This window comes from Natrix helvetica (genome assembly GCF_964273705.1).
Source record: "Natrix helvetica genome assembly, chromosome: 1".
In the NCBI taxonomy this organism is placed as follows: Eukaryota; Metazoa; Chordata; class Lepidosauria; order Squamata; family Natricidae; genus Natrix; species Natrix helvetica.
In genome coordinates this window covers 338,516,950-338,534,712 of record NC_138548.1, presented here as the reverse complement: position 1 = coordinate 338,534,712, position 17,763 = coordinate 338,516,950, and the positions used below count along the sequence as shown (strand labels likewise).

The 17,763-nt window shown below is 42.1% G+C and overlaps 1 protein-coding gene across 3 annotated transcripts in view; it reads right to left on the bottom strand.

Moving 5' to 3' along the window:
* CFAP20DC (CFAP20 domain containing) overlaps positions 1–17,763 on the bottom strand; it is a 195,087-nt gene that overhangs the window by 11,349 nt on the left and 165,975 nt on the right. For all 3 annotated transcript variants that reach the window (XM_081932690.1, XM_081932691.1, XM_081932692.1), the window contains one exon: positions 1,770–1,861. In XM_081932690.1, the coding sequence (XP_081788816.1) occupies positions 1,770–1,861 (92 nt within the window). The remainder of the gene's footprint in view (positions 1–1,769; positions 1,862–17,763) is intronic.

Sequence of the window (17,763 nt, the reverse complement as noted above, 5' to 3'; positions counted from 1 at the left end):
ATCTTCCATGCAATTTTCTTGGCTTTTAAGATTTCTGAGAATTGCAGCAGAGCTTCAGAAGAAATGGAATTTCCCTTAGATTGATATTAAAGGTTTTCTCAGTTCCTCATCTGAAATAATTATTTACTATATGTTTGAATAAAAAAATTACAGTGATAATTAAAGTGGCATGTTTAGCATCTTTAACATTATGTAGTCAGACCTCTGAAAGTAATGCCTGATCTTGACAGTTATTCTGCTGTCATAACATATTGTAAATTTACATCTTTCTGAAAAAACTCCCAGGTTTACATAGCATGATCTGTCTTAAGGAATCTGTGACTAAATTGTCTTCACTCCTACAATAATTAAAGTACAGTGAAATCTTGATTTTATGGAGTCATCTTCAGCAAACATCTGATTTAATGGAAAAAAAACGACTTTAGACTTTGGCTCCCCAGATATGGAACAGTCTGTTTTATGGCAAAGTGAAGCGTTCCGTGATTCTCTGGCGTTTAGTCATGCCAGACGCATGATCACGGAGACATCTTCAGACAGCGCTGGCTCTTCGGCTTTGAAACGGAGATGAGCACTGCCCCCTAGAGTTGGGAATGACTAGTACATACGGTATGTGCGAGAGGAACCTTTACCTTTGATGTGGACAACTGACATAAATAGCAAAACATACGTTTTTCATAAATATATTAATTGCATGTAAATTACATTAATTTTGTCAATTAAATAAATTGGGTTTAATGGACAATTAGATTTAATGGACAGCTCTTCCTCCACATACTTGCTGCTTGCAAGTACACGCTAAGTTCTCATAGGGAACCGTGAAAAAGATGGTGGGTTATAGGGTGGAAAAGGTGAGGAAGGAGAACATAAGTGGAATTTTTAGGCAAATGCCAACAATTTCAGATTTCATTCATGGCAGAATCGCTTCATGAACCTCTTTTCTAAGAAACAGACAGCACAGCTCTCTTTCTCATTAGATATAATATACAAGAACAGAACAATGTGGTGTTGATGGGCTTCTGTGTAGGAATGCTAAAAGAAGGTATTTGGGAAGGCACAACATATACTAATAGAAGACAAGATATGTAACTCGGGGATGAACTGTGGAGTCCTTCATGCTCTCTAGTTTTTTCCCCCCTGCAGGTGTTTCATTACCCAACTAGATAACATCATCAATGCTATAAGGAATGGGATTTCCTTAATTTCATAATACATGGACAGGTTTAACCATAATTTCAACTGGGAAACCTGAGCATCCTAGATCAAGCTAAATCCAAAAATGCTGGAATTCCTGGGAGCCTGGTACTCAGACAAATCATCCAACAATAGGCACATAGAGATAAAGAACATTTATGTAACATTCAAAAGAGACAATAGAAAAGTTAGAAAGGAAAAAGGCTAGAACCTCTCCGGCCAGCAATCAACACTCAGACAAACAGAGATTTACACCTGGATTAACACCAGACAATCAAGCAATAAATAACAGTCCTATTAAGGAACTATCAAAGGTAAAACATCACACCCACCAACACTGATAGGATAAGCTCCTATATATAAATAGAGAGCAAAGTTGTCTCCCTTTTAGCACTGAAGATGTTACCTAGCTGCATAATGAAATGTCTGCAAAGAAATAGCCAAGCTCAGAGAGCACTAAAGACTCCACAATTTGCATACTACCTGGCAAGTAGAGGAGTTAATGGCATGTTGTTGCAGTTTCTAGTATCCTTTTTATCTCACTTCAATACAATGGCAATTTTCTCACGCATTCTTACCTTGGGCACTTATGTTTGCTGAAGCTTTGATATATTCTGCCACCTGTTGGCTAGGAGGAATGATAGGAGGGCTGAAGACTTGTAGCCAATCCCTGAAAAACACAATTTAAGTCATCATATTTTTGAGGAAAACACAGATAAGCTTATGAATTATTCAATGCAGGTTGGCCCAACATAACAGGTCCTTCTCTCCTTCTTCTCCCCTATGACTTCTGCTTCTTCATATAGCTAGTTCCAACTTCGTAGGCCTATAAACATGATGTATATGTATATGTATTTGGCAGTACATCGTGTGTGTGTGTGTGTGTGTGTATTGCTTTTAGAGGTCACATTCCTAGAACATGGCCCAAATTATCCACTTTTTATAGCTTTCTCATCATGGGCAGGCAAGGGTGGCCTGCTGTAAATCTGATTTATATTTGGCAGACTAGCAATTGATAATCCTGTATTGTGAAATACTTCATAATCAATAAATTATATTAGACACACTGCATTACCTGTTGCAATATATGGAAGGATAGGTAGTGTCTTTAGGGTGAGATGCATCAATACACATTTGTGAGACTTATGAGTACTCCGTAAAAATGTCCTTAGCAGGGCAAATTTAAAATATCTGTAAACAAGTAAGACCTTTATGCATAGGTGTACACATGAATTCAAATTAACGCCAAGTGTGATATATAAAAAGTCAAAAGTCTACACAACAGCTCAGCTCATAAAATACAACACATATGAAAGGAATTACAATACGATGCCAAAGCATACGGCACTATAAAGTGTTTTTCTACCATTTGTTTCTAACTCATTAGGAAAAGGATGAAAGACAAATGATAGAAACTAAGGTACTATGATAGACATGGAGTAAAAATCTGACAGTAAGAGTTCAGGTCTTGTTCTGACCTAGGCTTCCTGATACAATAAAAAGCACACAATTAGATCCAAAAACCCTCTTTTTATTTCAAAGGCTGTGAATTATATTCATTCACAGTCGGTAATGAGTCCCAAATAGTATAGAGTTCTACAGGAGGCTGCCAAAGTCCTTTGGAATAAGGCTGATAAGCACCCACCTTTATCTTTGAAAACGCTGCCAAAGACTTAACTGGCAATTAGCTTGGCAGGGACACACGGAGCAGAGTCCAAACATATTTTCAGAAGGGAAACTGACCAGCATGAACCAAGTTGCTTCCTGCAAAGGCTCATGTGCCTTTGCTCCTCCTTTATGTCCTATGGGAGGGGTCAATCACCTCCAAACTTTACTCCTGAGTCGTCCCTTCTGTTTTAACTGTTCTTGCGTTCTGGCAGTTCTGCACATGTGCGCACTGGGAAGAAGGGGAGCCTGCTCCTCTGCCTCGCTGCTGTCCGACTGAAGGCTCCAAAGGCAGCAGATAACTCCCAGATGGCCCTGTCCCCCTCTCTGACTCCAACGCATAGCCCTTGTCCGAGCCTTCTCCAGACTCCAGGACTGGCCCATGTTCCTCCCCAACCTCCTCACTGTCCGACTCTGCTGTGAGCTCTGCAGACTACAACAAGTCTCAAAGGAGGAAACCCAACTGAGATGACTCAATCCTTGATACTTCTGGAAGAAGACTGTCCGAAGTTGTGATTAAAAAATCATTTGTCAAGAAAACCATCAAGCTGGAGCAGATTCAAATGATTGTTTTATTACTCCAAAGCTAGCAATGTCATTGGTCTCTTGGACCCGGAAGTGCCAAGAACAAGAATGAAGGTCACATAAATATTATGTAGCAAGACTGAACATTTGTACACCCCAGGAGAAGACTGTAAATAAAGAATGAATTGTTTTACAACCAATAAAGAAAAACATAACAACAAGTATGAGGTATCTCTATCTTGTAGGCATTTACTTCTAGATATTAGAAGAGGAGAGCTGTGCTAGCTGATGTCTTTTAATAAAATTCATTTGTTGGAAAGGTACAACTAGGCTCTTCTGACACCACTGGGGATTCAGCGTAGCAGCTTTGATGTGTAAGTGTAAACTCTAATGGTTATTCTAAAAACCTGACCCAGCATTTACAGTAGAAAGAGATAAGAAGCTATGGGAGTCCTGCCTCCTCTAAAGGTGTCTGATGATTGATTGGGACACACACAAACACAAAAACCTGTAAAAGCACAGGGAGAAGTGGCTTGATAACACTATCACACTCAACCTCTTAAGAAACCACCTAAGCAACCTTGAGAGCTTGCAAGCGTTTTTTTCAAATGAAACCTAAGTCATTCTCCTCTCCCTGTAAAACAGGAAAAACAATTGCCAGTTCATTACATGATGGTGGCATTGGAAGGAATTAGGAGTTCCCACTAATGGATCAATCCATCAATAAAAGAGCATTACAACATCTTCTCAGCACTTCGGGGCAGTGTTTGACCTGATCCATCTAGAAAGACAACTTGAAGAAAGTGGATATTTGAAAAAACAGTCACCTTTCCTGTAGAAATATATATATATAATTACTGACATTGGATTTGTAGAGCATACAGTATTGTTTAGAGCTGATTTGCCAAATAATGAGGCCGTGCTTTCAGAACTGAATCTTGGCTCATTAATTAAGAATCAGATTCTTAATCATAAAAATATATACAGACCTCTTTTGCCAACCTTGCAAAGAGGAAGCGTCAAGTGATGTATCAAGAAAGCATCAAGTTTCCCGTCTGCAACTATTTTTATTTTATGAAATATTTTACGTTATGAAACACCTTTCATTTCAAAATGTGGGAAAGGTAAAATGGGGTGAGGTAACAAAGGAAGAAGGCAGAATTTTCCCCAGATGGGTAAGGGGATTTATTTATTTATTAGATAGCTGCCCAACCTTTATAATTGCAGTTCCAGGTGATGTACATCAAATACAGCCTGTACTTCACACCACAAATAAAAAAATAACCATCCATAAAATCAGTGGCGGGACTTGAATAACTTAACAATTGATTCTCTGGCTGGGTAGGCGTGGCCAGTTGGTCTTGTGACTGGGTGGGTGATGTCACTCATCACACCCAGCCCCGCCTCCCAGTCACTTGCTTCAAAGGCAGAGGTAAGATTCAGCCGGTTGGGGCTAATCTCACCACTGGCTGGCACTGCCCCCGCCCATTTTTTGGCCTGTTTTCAGGGTGTTTTTTGGGGACTGTTTTCCAGCCCGTTTTCAGGCTGTTTTCCAGGACATTTTCGGGTCAAAAAATGGCCTGGAAAACAGGCTGAAAAATGAGCGGGACAGGGGCCAGCTAGTGGTGGGATTTGCTGGTTCACCGAACTGCGCAGGATCTTAACTACCAGTTCTCCTGAACTGGTGCGAACCAGCAGTAGCCCATCTCAGCATACAACTTTCATAATAAAAACAAAGGGAATAAATTAATGCACCATACTATTAGGCAAAAGTTTATCATTTTGGATTGTTGAAAGCTTTACATTCTCTAGAAAAATGATGTGTTTACCTCTGCAAGGGTGAAATCCTCCTGGTTCGGCCAAACCGATAGGGACAATTGTCCCTGGTTCCGTAGTAAAAAAAAGCTTCCGAGGATTGCACGCCCCAGCTGTGTGCTGCGCAATCGTTGGAAGCTTCCCCCCCCACTTTTTAAAGTATTTTTTTCCTGCGTATTAGCCCGAACCGGCAGGAAAAAAAAATGCTTTAAAAAGTGAAAAAAAGTTGGCCATGCCCACCCAGTCAAATGACTCCCCTCCACCAAGCCACACCCACAGAACCAGTGGGCAAAAAAAAAAAAGATTTCATCACTGGTTGTGTCGTTCAGTGTATCTATGGAGTCCTTGGAGCTCTTGAAGTTTAGTTGTTTTTCTTGCAGATTTCATTATCAAACGAGGTAGGATAATCAGTGTATATGTTCCCACCTGAATCTTACACCCTGCCACTATATTTGGACTGTCTCTGAGGTCTCTTTGCATAGCCTGCACCTTAGATTTTGTCTAGTGTGGTAGACACCTGTTTCTATGGATCTGGTGCCTATTCTTTGATGCTATGATCACTGCCTCAGTGCTATCTTTTAGTCCAGTCCTTTCCACCCAACAAATTAGTCCCAACAGAAAGTCCTCCCACATATAAATACTTCTGGAAGTCAAGCACAGTGGTAAAGCAACTAATCACTGAATAACTTGCTGTCATATATCCAATTCCTTATGAATCATTTTTTACAATAGAAGTGTATTTATGCTCCATCTCTCCCATTACAAAAAGGGGTGATTTATGTTCTAAATGCTTGCTAATGGTGGTTTTCTTCTTTATGTCAAAGTATCTGGATAAATGACACCATCTTGTTCTCATTTTCTAGTCTAGAGCCATTAAAGATAACTATTGCTCTAAACGTTACATTTACTTCTAAAATGAAATGTGAAATTTCCTTTAAAGCAGTGGTGAGGCAGAGGAAGAATACTGCAAAATCTCCATTCCCTCCCAACTCCTGGGGGAAGGATATTGAAAAATCTCCATTCCCAGCCCACTCTGGGGCCAGTGGGACATGGTATTTGACGGTTCTCCGAACTACTCAAAATGTCTGCTATTGGTTCTCCAGAACCTGTCAGAACCTGCTGAATTTCACCCCTGCTTTAAAGAGGATTAACACCTTCCATAATGGTAGCACTCAGAAGCTAGATGCTATCTGTGAGAATGGCATGGTGAGAGCAGCAGCTCCTGGCCAATAAGCTTAAAAAGAGAGAGGTAAATAATAAAAGTAAAATAATCTACTTCAAGAGTGAGGGCAGGGGAAGCTCTGCAAGAATAAAGGGAGCCAAGCTATCTGGTAGAAGAAAATCCAAAGAAGAAGACAAACTTCTTTGTACTCTTCCTGAGGTAGCTATATTGGTTTGATTGAAGCATTTAGATAAACTTGGATACCAGATGTGGTCTGCAATGGATCTGATATGGAATAAAGGTCATGTAGTTACATGAAGAAATGGTATGTCAAAGTTACTCAAAATGGACCCAACTAAATATATATTTGGATATAACCATTATATATCAAAATTAACAGGTATCCCCATGAGTATGTTACACAGAAGTAATAATAGAAAACACAGCAAATTTTATGGAAACTGAAATTATTACTAAATACATAGTCAAGAAAAGACATAATGCTAATAATAGGGGAATGTATAAATTAAAGCAGAGTTTCCCAATCTTGGCAAATTGAAGGCGAGTGGACTTCAAATCTCAAAATTCTCAGCAATGACTACGCAGGCTTTGGAATTCTGGGAGTTGAAGTCCATATACCTACAAATTGACCAGATTGGGAAATCCTGAATTAGCGAAACAGACAATAGTACTGGAGATAGGTCAACATAATTTTCTGAAAGGGCATTTTTTGTTCAGTGGCAACATCTGTCTTGAGCAACAAAGCAGATAATATAGGAGAAGAGCTATGCTAGCCCATGGTAGCCCAAAAGTTATGCCTTTTAATAAAAATTGATCATTGGAAAAGGTGTTACCAGACTCATTCTGTTTTTTAATAACATAAACAGAACTACGTATGAATATTGGAAGGGCAGCATCAGAATCAAACTTACACACGAAACAGAAGAAGGAAAAGTCCAATTTAATAACTCATAATTATTTGCTGCAAATTGTGGAACAGAACATGAATTATTTGTTATATATGTTAAACTTGGAAGTATAATAATTTTTTTAAAAAAAATATAGGTGGGCCAAGAAGATTTGAACTGGACAACATGCAGCCCCAATATAAAAGGGTCTAGGAGTAGATTTAGTATTCTTAGCATATATTTCACTATAGGAAGAGATATGAGACATTTCAAAAACCAAAGCGGAAAAAAATTCCCAAAATATTAAAATTCTATCATCATGGCCAAATCTGGTTGTAGATAGAAGATGAAAGACCTGAGCAATAAAAATGCATAATGATAGAATGCCACCTTACAGCCCCAAGCAAAGAAATGCAAGTTAAGTCAATTGTGAGTGTCAACAAATATAAGAAAATGTCAAGAAAAAAAATGATAGATTTCTTTTATAACATCAGAAAATTTACAAAACTATTTATAACAAAGTAGAAATTCTTAGGAGTAAATATGGGTGAGATAGAGGCAGATTAAGATGAAGATGAAAGGGCTATGGGCTTACAGAAATGCTTGCAAAACTTGTTTGCCTGTTTATCTATACATATCTATACACTAGCTCAGTGGTGGGCAACCTTTTTTTTCAACTGAGCCAAATCTCGCCAAAACCACGATTGAAATTTATTTTGAGAGCCACATTTTTAAAACCGAAAATACATAGGATGGTACACTGTTTTTAGTTTCAATAAACTCTGGCATTTGAAGCACGCAAGTCTTAAAGCTGTCAAGTTACAAGATCCTTGCATCCCTAACCCTTTAGGAAAAAAACCCCAAGGGGTCTTCAAACCTGACAGCTTGAAGACTTGTGGACTTCAACTCCCAGAATTCTGAGAATTGAAGTCCACCAAGGGCATCAATCATATTAGCCCAGGGATCTGCAAAATTGGCTCTTAAGACTGGTGGACTTCAACTCCCAGAATTCTGAGAATTGAAGTCCACCAGTCTTAAAACAGCCAACTTTGCAGACCTCTGTGTTAGCCCAAAGCCTGGCGCTGGGCGGGCCTTGCTCCCCCATTGGTGGAGCCCCAAGAAGCGAGGAGGGAGAAAAAGAAATGGAGGCTAAGGAGCTTCCCCCCGCCCCCTCCCAGCAAAAATCTAACTGGGGAGCCGGGCGGGCAGTAGCAAATTAGCCGATCACGGCACGTGGGCAGTAGCAAATTAACCGATCACGCGGCGTGATCGGCCAATTTGCTACTGCCCTCCCGGCTCCCCAGTTAGATTTTTGCTGGGAGGGGGCAGGGGGGGGAAGCTCCTTAGCCTCCGTTTCTTTTTCTGCCTCCTCGCTTCTCGTCCCCACCCGACTTCAGGATCCTCCCTAATCATTGTGGGTCGAAAAGAAAAAAGGGAAAGGGGCGCTTGTTTTGAAGTGCCCGAGAGGAGGGAGGGGAGCGGGCGCCCGGCACGCAGAAGAGCCGCATTAAAGTGTGTAAAGAGCCGCGTGTGGCTCGCGAGCCGCGGCTTGCCGACCACTGCACTAGCTGGATAGCTGTGCTCCGCTAGAAAATTTATCAGGCTTGATAAATCTACAGTTACAGTTTGAAAATTAATGAGTAGAAGAAAGGATCTGACGTCGTGATGATGTGCGATCTCAGAGCCCTGAGATCGCAGTAGATACTTTTGCCGCTGGATGGTCCATCTGGACCTAAACCATCCTGAAGAGATGGTGACAGGGAAGAGTACGTCTTGCTGATCTCAGGGACATCGCACCTAGTTAGTGAGCACCTAGAAGTCAAGAGGAACATAAGTGCCAAATTTCAAGTTTGTAGGCTTTACGGTTCTGGAGATTTCATGATGATGTGTGAGTGGTATTTTGCTTATATATAAAGGCAACATTAAAAATATGTTTTTCTGCCTGGATGGTCTCCTGGAGTGAGCCGAAGGACAGAAAGGGGAAGCAGTATGTTCCCTCCCATATTTGGGCATATCAGGGGTTGTGACACAATGCATACCTATTTCCCTGGCTTAGCTGATAAAGGAGGAGAGCCTGTGGCTTAGTGGCTAATACATCTGCCTAATATGTAATACAGCCCAGGTTCAAATCCCAGTAAGGGTATGGCTAGCTGATGAGAGCTAAATAGCTTGAAATATATCTATACTAGTCTCCCTTTATTTATTTATCAGCACAAATACAACACACACACACACACACACACACATTAGTGGTGGGTTTCAAAATTTTTAGAACCTCTTCTGTAGGTGTGGCCTGCTTTGTGGGAGTGGCTTGTTGGCCATGTGACTGGGTGGGAGTGGCTTGCCAGCCATGTGACCGAGGGGGTGGTGGCTTGGCATTCATGTGCTGAACGACTTGATCTTTGATTTGTGTACACAAACATAAAGTACAATCGGTGCAACTGTTAACTCTTTATACTGTATATAATCTCTGAAAATGTAAAAGAGAGAAAACATAGGACTCCTCAGTCTGTCCCAACCGCGTTTCAGCTTCTGCAGCTTCCCTCCACCCTCAAAATCCAGGGCCAATAAGTTATATTCCAATCCTACACAACAGAAACATCCCCCCTCCAAACACACACACACACACACACACACACACACACACTGTTTCCATTTCTTTGAAGGATTTTTCACCACCTGTCCCTGCATAAAGAGGCTCAAGGAAAGATAATCAATTTCTTATTGGATTTGGAAGTACTTAGAAGTAGCAAAAGTTCCCACTGCTTTCCACCTGCTTGGGTGCAGCTGGACCCATCACCAGGGAGACAGCCAGTGCAGGTGAGCCGCACGGTTGCTCTGATCACATGGGCACTCCACCAGCTCAGGTGCAGCCGCAACCGAGAAGTTTCTCTCACCAACCAACAATGCACACACAGCCAGCACCAATCAGCACCAATCTACCAATCATGATACAACCACACAACCAATCATTCCACTTACTGAAACAAAGCCAGCACCCCATCCCCTCCCACCAAGATTTACAGAAAGACGGCAGCTCTGTTCGCATTTTAAGCCAAAGACAACAGCCTGAAGATGGCGAGTGAGATCTAGCTGAAACATTGCTAAGACAATCTCAATCTTACACGGGAAAAGACCCGAATACAACAAAACCAGCATACATACACACATATATATATATTTGTGTTACAACCCCTGGTATGCCCAAATATGGGAGGGAGCTCACTACTCCCCCTTTCTGTCCTTCGGCTCATTACAGAAGACCATCCAGGCAGAAAACCATATTTTTATTTTTAATGTTGCCTTTGCTATGTTTGTGTTGTATTTGTGCTGATAAATAAATAAAGGGAGACTAGTATAGATCTATTTCAAGCTATTTATCATCAGCTAGCCATACCCTTACTGGGATTTGAACCTGGGCTGTATTACATATTAGGCAGGAGTCTTAGCCACTAAGCCACAGGCTAAATAGCTTGAAATAGATCTATACTAGTCTCCCTTTATTTATTTATCAGCATAAATACAACACAAACATAGCAAAGGCAACATTAAAAATAAAAATATGGTTTTCTGCCTGGATGGTCTTCTGTAATGAGCCGAAGGACAGAAAGGGTGAGTAGTGAGCTCCCTCCCATATTTGGGCATACAGGGGTTGTAACACAAATACATACATACATACATACATACATACATACATACATACATACATACATGCATGCACGCATGCACACACACACACACATATATAGTTGATTATAGATAGATAGATAGATAGATAGATAGATAATATAGAATCTACACAATTAGAAAACGAGGAAGGACCAGAATAGAACAGCAAATGTGTGGTGTAGACTCACCCTTTCTCACATCACTGTCATTCTGGTTTCTTACATGCCTATTGCAAAGTGCTCTGAAGAGTATTCCTTCAGTTTCTTCAATCCCGGGGTTCAAAACTTCTAGTTGCAGAACTTTCTGAGATGCCTCCCAGCCTCCCTATTCCATCTCACTTATACGGTATTATAAACGTTGCTTTAATTTTTTGGATTAAAATGGGCCTCTGAGCTTGCTTAGAAAACAACAACAACAACAACAACAACCGGGATCTCAACCAAGTGCTTTGTGAAACTGCTCAAAAAAATAACAAACATAAACAAAGGCAATAACAAGCACCAAGTATGAGGGAGCACTAGAACAGCAATATTGTGATAAATTAATGCCTTAGTTCAGTTTTTTATTCCTCCCATGGTAGCTATTTTGTGAATAGGCAATTCGCCATTCGTATTTATATTGGTGTCCACTATTGGAGGCATATCTGAAACTCTCAAGCTTCCAGATGTGCCTCTGAGCACACAAAGGCAAGGAAGGGTCTGCTCTACCATGTGATTGAGATATTGCCAGAGGTGGAATTCTGCTGGTTCGTCCCGGATCGGGTGAACCAGTAGTGGCGGCGGTGGGAAGTTTTGCCTACCTGCCCAGGCATCATCACAGACGCTCTGTCCATGCGCAGAAGTTTCTGCACATGCGCAGAAGCACTCAGCGCGAGCGTTCCCAGTTCCAAACCGGTCTCAAAAATAAGAGCATTTCATGCCTGGATAATGGTCCACCACCATAACTCACTGCCAGACTATGAATGGGATTAAAAATATGAGTGCTTGCCATTAGCAGTGAGGGAAAAGCAACGATTGGGTATAAATCTGAAGGAAGGTTCAGGTTGTCAGGAAGGGGAAGTCCTCTGGTGCTGAGTTCTCGTTTCCTCAAGGCTGAGGATAATGACAATTGATCAATACTATTAAGTTACACTGAATGGAAGGAGCTCAGCTGGGACAGTGTTTGTTAAGAATTATTTTAATGGATGATGTGGGGTGGAGGAAGTTCTTGCCAATTCTCTTTGCCAGAATTTGTTTATGTATATTTATTTGTTAAATTTATATGCCACCCATCCAGTGACGTGCGGTGAGGTTTATGGCTGGTGAGGCTGGTGACGTCATCAGGAAGGCAGGGAATGGGACCACGTGTGCTGGAGGCTGAGGCTGCCTCAGCCTCCAGCACACATGATCCCATTCCCTGCCTTCCTGCTCGCGCTCCGTGGTCCCCAACAGCAGCTGCTTTTCAGTGCTTTTCTGTGCATCTGGCGTTTAGGACATCCGGCTATCTACCTAAACGCCAGACGCACAGAAAAGCACTGAAAAGCACTTTGCGTCCAAGCCACTTCATCTTGATGATGTTGCTGCAGCTGCTGGGTGCGGCTGGATGGAGGTAGCCAAAGCGAAGTCTAGATGGTCCAGGCGGATGAAAGAGCGAGCGAGTGAGCGATGGAGGATTGGGCAGCCTGATCCTCGGTCGCTCGCCCGCCGGACTGCCTCGGCGCCACTCTGGCTACCTCCGTCCGTCCGTGCCTGGCAGCTGTGGCGACGTCATCAAGACGAAGTCCAGCGGAGGCAGAAATGTTGTCGGCGCTCCCGGACTTCGTCTTGATGACGAAGCCACGAAAGCAACTGGGGAATGATGAGAACCTTCCTGCCTCTGCTGGACTTCATGCACTCCTCATGACTGCAATATACATCCAGAAGCGGCTTTTGTGGCTAATGGGGCTTGGGCTTCCAGCCCAACAGCCCATGCCACTTCTGGACGTCTATTGCAGTCGTGAGGAGCGCGCAAAGTACAGCGGAAGCAGGAATGTTATTGGCGCTTCCAAGAACCCTCCTGCCTCCGCCGGTTGCCCAGCTGGCACCACCCCGCGCGTGCACCTCCTCCTCCTCCTCCTCCCTCCTCTTCCTCTTCACTCCCCAAAGGCTCGTCTCCTTACCGGAACTTAGCCGGAATCGTGTAAAAGGGATGGGAGGAAATATATATTATTATTATATATTATATATTATTTCATGATGAGAGGTGAGGCTCTGCCTCCCCTGCCTCCCCTGACCGCACGTCCCTGCACCCATCTCACCCTCCAAAGTGACTTCCACTCATGGCTAATACAGCGGCTGCAAACTGTTTTGAAATAGACATTGAAACTGGGATGTCGGAAACCAAATCAAGAGGCATTTCCCCCTAAAAGCAAACCACATATTTATCACATAATTTCTCATATTCCCTTCTTTAAAACAAAATCCAAAAAATAGCTTCTGAAGATGCATTCTTTGGTGTGTGTCCAACGTGAGCACCTTAATCTGTGTTCTCCATCATTTCCCATATTCAGATTGGGTTCCTTTAAGCTTTTACGGTCCCACGAGTGGAATAAGAAGAGTAAAGCATTTGAGACAAGCAATATAAAAGATGAAAACAAAACATATGGAAGGTTTAATGAATCCTCATCCAATCCTTCCCCCGCACACTTAAGTATTCAAAGGAAGATGATAACTTGGATGTTAGGTTAATCCCCACCCCCACCCCCCCACCCCAATTCTCCAATACTGTTAGCAGAATTTGGCTTAAACTTCTTGTCACCACTGCAGGAATAAAGCAATCTAGCATCATTTTCATGACTGCACAGAGAAAATTACAGAACACCATGGATAATGGCTCCTCTAGGAAATAGAGGAAGCGTTTTGCTCCACTAAATAACGCAATTTGTTGGGGGAATCCTATAATTAAGAAGGGAATTTGGGTTGGCTAATCCATGATTCTTCATGCTGCCTACTTATTACCTTATTCAACCCGATCTACTTTTTGAAACCTGTATGCAAAAGGTTTTGAATAAATGTTTGGAAAAAATATTAAAACCACATTCACGCGGCACTTCAGAGATTGACAAAGTTATGTTGTTAAAAGTCAGCACTGAATTGATGGTACACAATGGGCCAGTCAATGTATTGTGGAATAAGGGAATTTAGCTTCAATGAGACACAAGTAGAAATATATTTATTTTGAAATGTTTGTTGACAGAGTAGAGCATGTAACATTTCTAGGAAGAATAAGAACCTAAAGGAAAATGGCAGTTGCTACTACTCTAATGTTAATATTCCTTAGCTGATGGCATATATGAACTTAGCTGATCTCAAAAACTAAAAGGAGTTAGATCTAGTTAGTTAGTTAGCTTGGCTAGAAAGCCACCAGAGTATTGTAGGACCTTAGATAAGATCAAGTAGTTGAAAAATGCTTTGGAAGAAGGCAGCAGCAAATTTTCAAGTGGTCACCAAAAAAACAAGGACATATTTATGTAATCACCCAACAGCCCTTTGAGGTAGACCACACTAGGAAACAAAGTCATGTAGGCTAATACAACTTCTGGCACCTTTAGTGCTCTCAGAGGTTGTTTCTTTGCCTGTGAATGTTTCATTAACCTACTCAGAAACATTTTCATGCAAGTAGTATGATATTTCCTGCCTGCTTATCTATTACTACTTTTATTATAATGCTGTTGTAACAGCATTTTGCAAGTCCAAATATGCTTCCCTCTGCCTCCCTTTCTTTTTGAGAGGGTAAGAAAGTGTCTTGACACTATCTCAGCCTCATTTATCTGACTGTTTGTCTTAATAGCAGCTTTTCCTACTGTTCCTCGTGGTCATTCCTTCTACTCATTACATCACGGCTGTCAAACTCCCAGCTCGCAGGCTGTATGCGTCATGCGCTGGCCACGCCCACACCCAGTTTAGCAAAGGGGAAAAAAGTCCCGATATGTCAAATGATGTCGCCGTGACGACGTGAATTTGATACCCCTGCATCAGAGTCAAACGCATCTCAAAGAAACTTGACCCCCCCCCCACACCCTTTCTAGGTTATTCTCAACAACCTGTGCTTTCCACTGCTGTGTCAAATTCCTGAGTTGTCGGAAATCTGTAAGAGCATGACATTTGCTGCCCTGTCTCTGTGGATCTCTATTCTGCCTAGCAAAGAATGCTCTCCTGATTGCACACATGCAATGACTGATTGGCCAAGTGATTTGCAGAGATCTCTGCTGCATTCTCTTTTTCAGCTGATCGCCAGGTGGTGGAAGAAAGAAAAGTCAGCTCTTGACTTATGGACACAACTGGGACCAGAATTTCAGTCACTAAGTGATGCTGTCATTAAGTGAGTCATCACATGACCGGCTTCTGATTTTTACTAACATTTTGACCGTGGTTAAGTGAATCACATGGTTGTTACATGAATCGTGCAGTTGCTAAGCAATACTGCATTCTAACCACTGTGCCGCCTTGGCTCCTCAAATAAAATTAGAAAAACAAAAACACACGGCAAATCAGAGGTACAAAGGGAGGTGAGTCACAAGCAACACTTCTACTTAGGATTCCCAGAGAAAGGCACAGATGGAGCACTAAGGGCACGAGGGAAGCCAATCTACTTAGGAGAAAGAAGTCCAAAAACCAAACCCAGAAAAAAGCTAGGTAACATTGACAGAAGAGAGTCTTTGTAGTTCAGGGTTGAACTCTGGGGTCCTTGCTGCTCTCTGAGCTTGGTTGTTTTCTCGCAGATATTTATTACCTTACTAGGTAACATCTACTTCTAGCCAGAAATACCCGCAAGAAAACAATCAAGGACTCCAAAGCTATGTAAGCTACTTCTACACGATTGCCAAGAAAATGTGAGCACATCCATACCATCATACAATACAATACAATAAATAGCAGAGTTGGAAGGGGACCTTGGAGGTCTTATAATCCAACCCCCTGCCTAGGCAGGAAACCCTATACGGTTTCAGACAAATGGCTATCCAACATCTTCTTAAAGACTTCCAGTGTTGGGGCATTCACAACTTCTGGAGGCAAGCTGTTCCACTGATTAATTGCCCTCACTGTCAGGAAGTTTCTCCTCAGTTCTAAGTTGCTTCTCTCCTTGATTAGTTTCCACCCATTGCTTCTTGTTCTACCCTCAGGTGCCTTGGAGAATAGTTTGACTCCCTCTTCTTTGTGGTATCATACAGACTCAAGCGCAACTTGAAAGAATGATTACACTTTTGCCATATGATTACCATTCCCGTTGTCCCATCTGCTATCTGTTGGTTGTGACAGAAGTCAGCACCCAAAAGACAGCAGCTCCCATAGGCACTTGCCATGGGACAAAGATTTACAGAAGTTGTACTTGAGAAAAGCTCATGGAGATCAATAAGACTTACAGATAAGACCTCTGCTTAAAGCCCAGCCATGCAGAGTTACATCTAGGGTTGACTGACAGTGGGATCCTAGATGGTCCACTGGGTAGTATCAAAATAAAGCGCATAAGTTGTTTGTCCTTTGAAAAATAGGATACTTGGGCTGCTTTTAGAAAAGCCGTGCTGATTCAAGATAAGATTTGCTCTCCAGAAACAATCTTGGCATGCCCTGAGAAATATTGAGGCAGATAAAACTTTCTCTGGCTTGTTTTTTGTCCGTTGGTGCTTCTTCTGCTGATGGAGGGGATGTTCAAACTTCCACACAGACAATCTGGGGTGAATCAAGGGACAAACACCTGCTCTTTGTCAGCCAAGATAGAGGAAGGGGAAAACAACTTTAATTTTCTGCTTCACTACATAATGCCGCTGATGTGGAAATGCCTGTGTGGAGTTCATTGTGGAATTTGGGGGGGAAAAAATGTTTATGAAAAATCCAATAAGTTCTGTAAGAGCAAAAATAAATGCAAACCGCATCCTTTCCCTTTCCCCTATTACTGACAATCAGCGATCAGAATTAAGAATGCATGCGCGCAAAGATGTTGAATAAAACATTTCCATCAAATATTCCCTGCAGTGATGGGTTTCAAAATGCCAGTCAGCCTCCAGGTCAGCGTTTCTCAACCTTCTCAAGCTTTAAGGTGGGTGGATACTGGCTGGGGAATCCTAAGAATTGAAGTCCATCCACCTTAAAGTCACCAAGGTTGAGAAATATACTGACCTAAAGGTTCAACTGAGGGATCGATAATGAAAGGGGTACCGCAGGGAAGATCAGTGCCACATAACAGGCCATTATATAAATACAATGACATCCCAGTGAAGCTTTACTATGTAAAGCCCAGGTTACACGCTCCACAACCCAAATGATGGAAGAGACTGAGTTAGAGAAAGTACCATCAAGTCCCTTCTTGGGATGAGCCCAACCAGATGATTTAGTGAACCCTACAATCAAGGCAGGAAGTTCACCCCTCTTTTTGTTTTTTGCTTCCCCCCAGCAGGTTTCAATGAGATGCCATCTCATCATCCCCCACTGATTTTATCTAACTTCTTTTAAAGACACGTAATCAGCAGCAATAACACTTAGATTTATATGCCACTTCACAGTGCTTTACAGCCCCTCTCTAAGCAGAGTCAGCCTATTGCCCCCAACAACCTGGGTCCTCATTTTACCTACCTTGGAAGGATGGAAGGCTGAGTCAACCTTGAGCCTGGTGAGATTTGAACTACTAAATTGCAGGAAGCCGGCAGTCAGCAGAAATAGCCTGCAATACTGCATTCTAACCACTACGCCACTGCAGCTCTGTTAAGCATGTGCCGTCACTCCTGTACTGCAGGGATAGGCAATCCAAGGCCCATAGGTTGCATGCTGCTCCCAGTTTTATTCTGTGAGTCTCTGGAGCATCTGCACATTACAG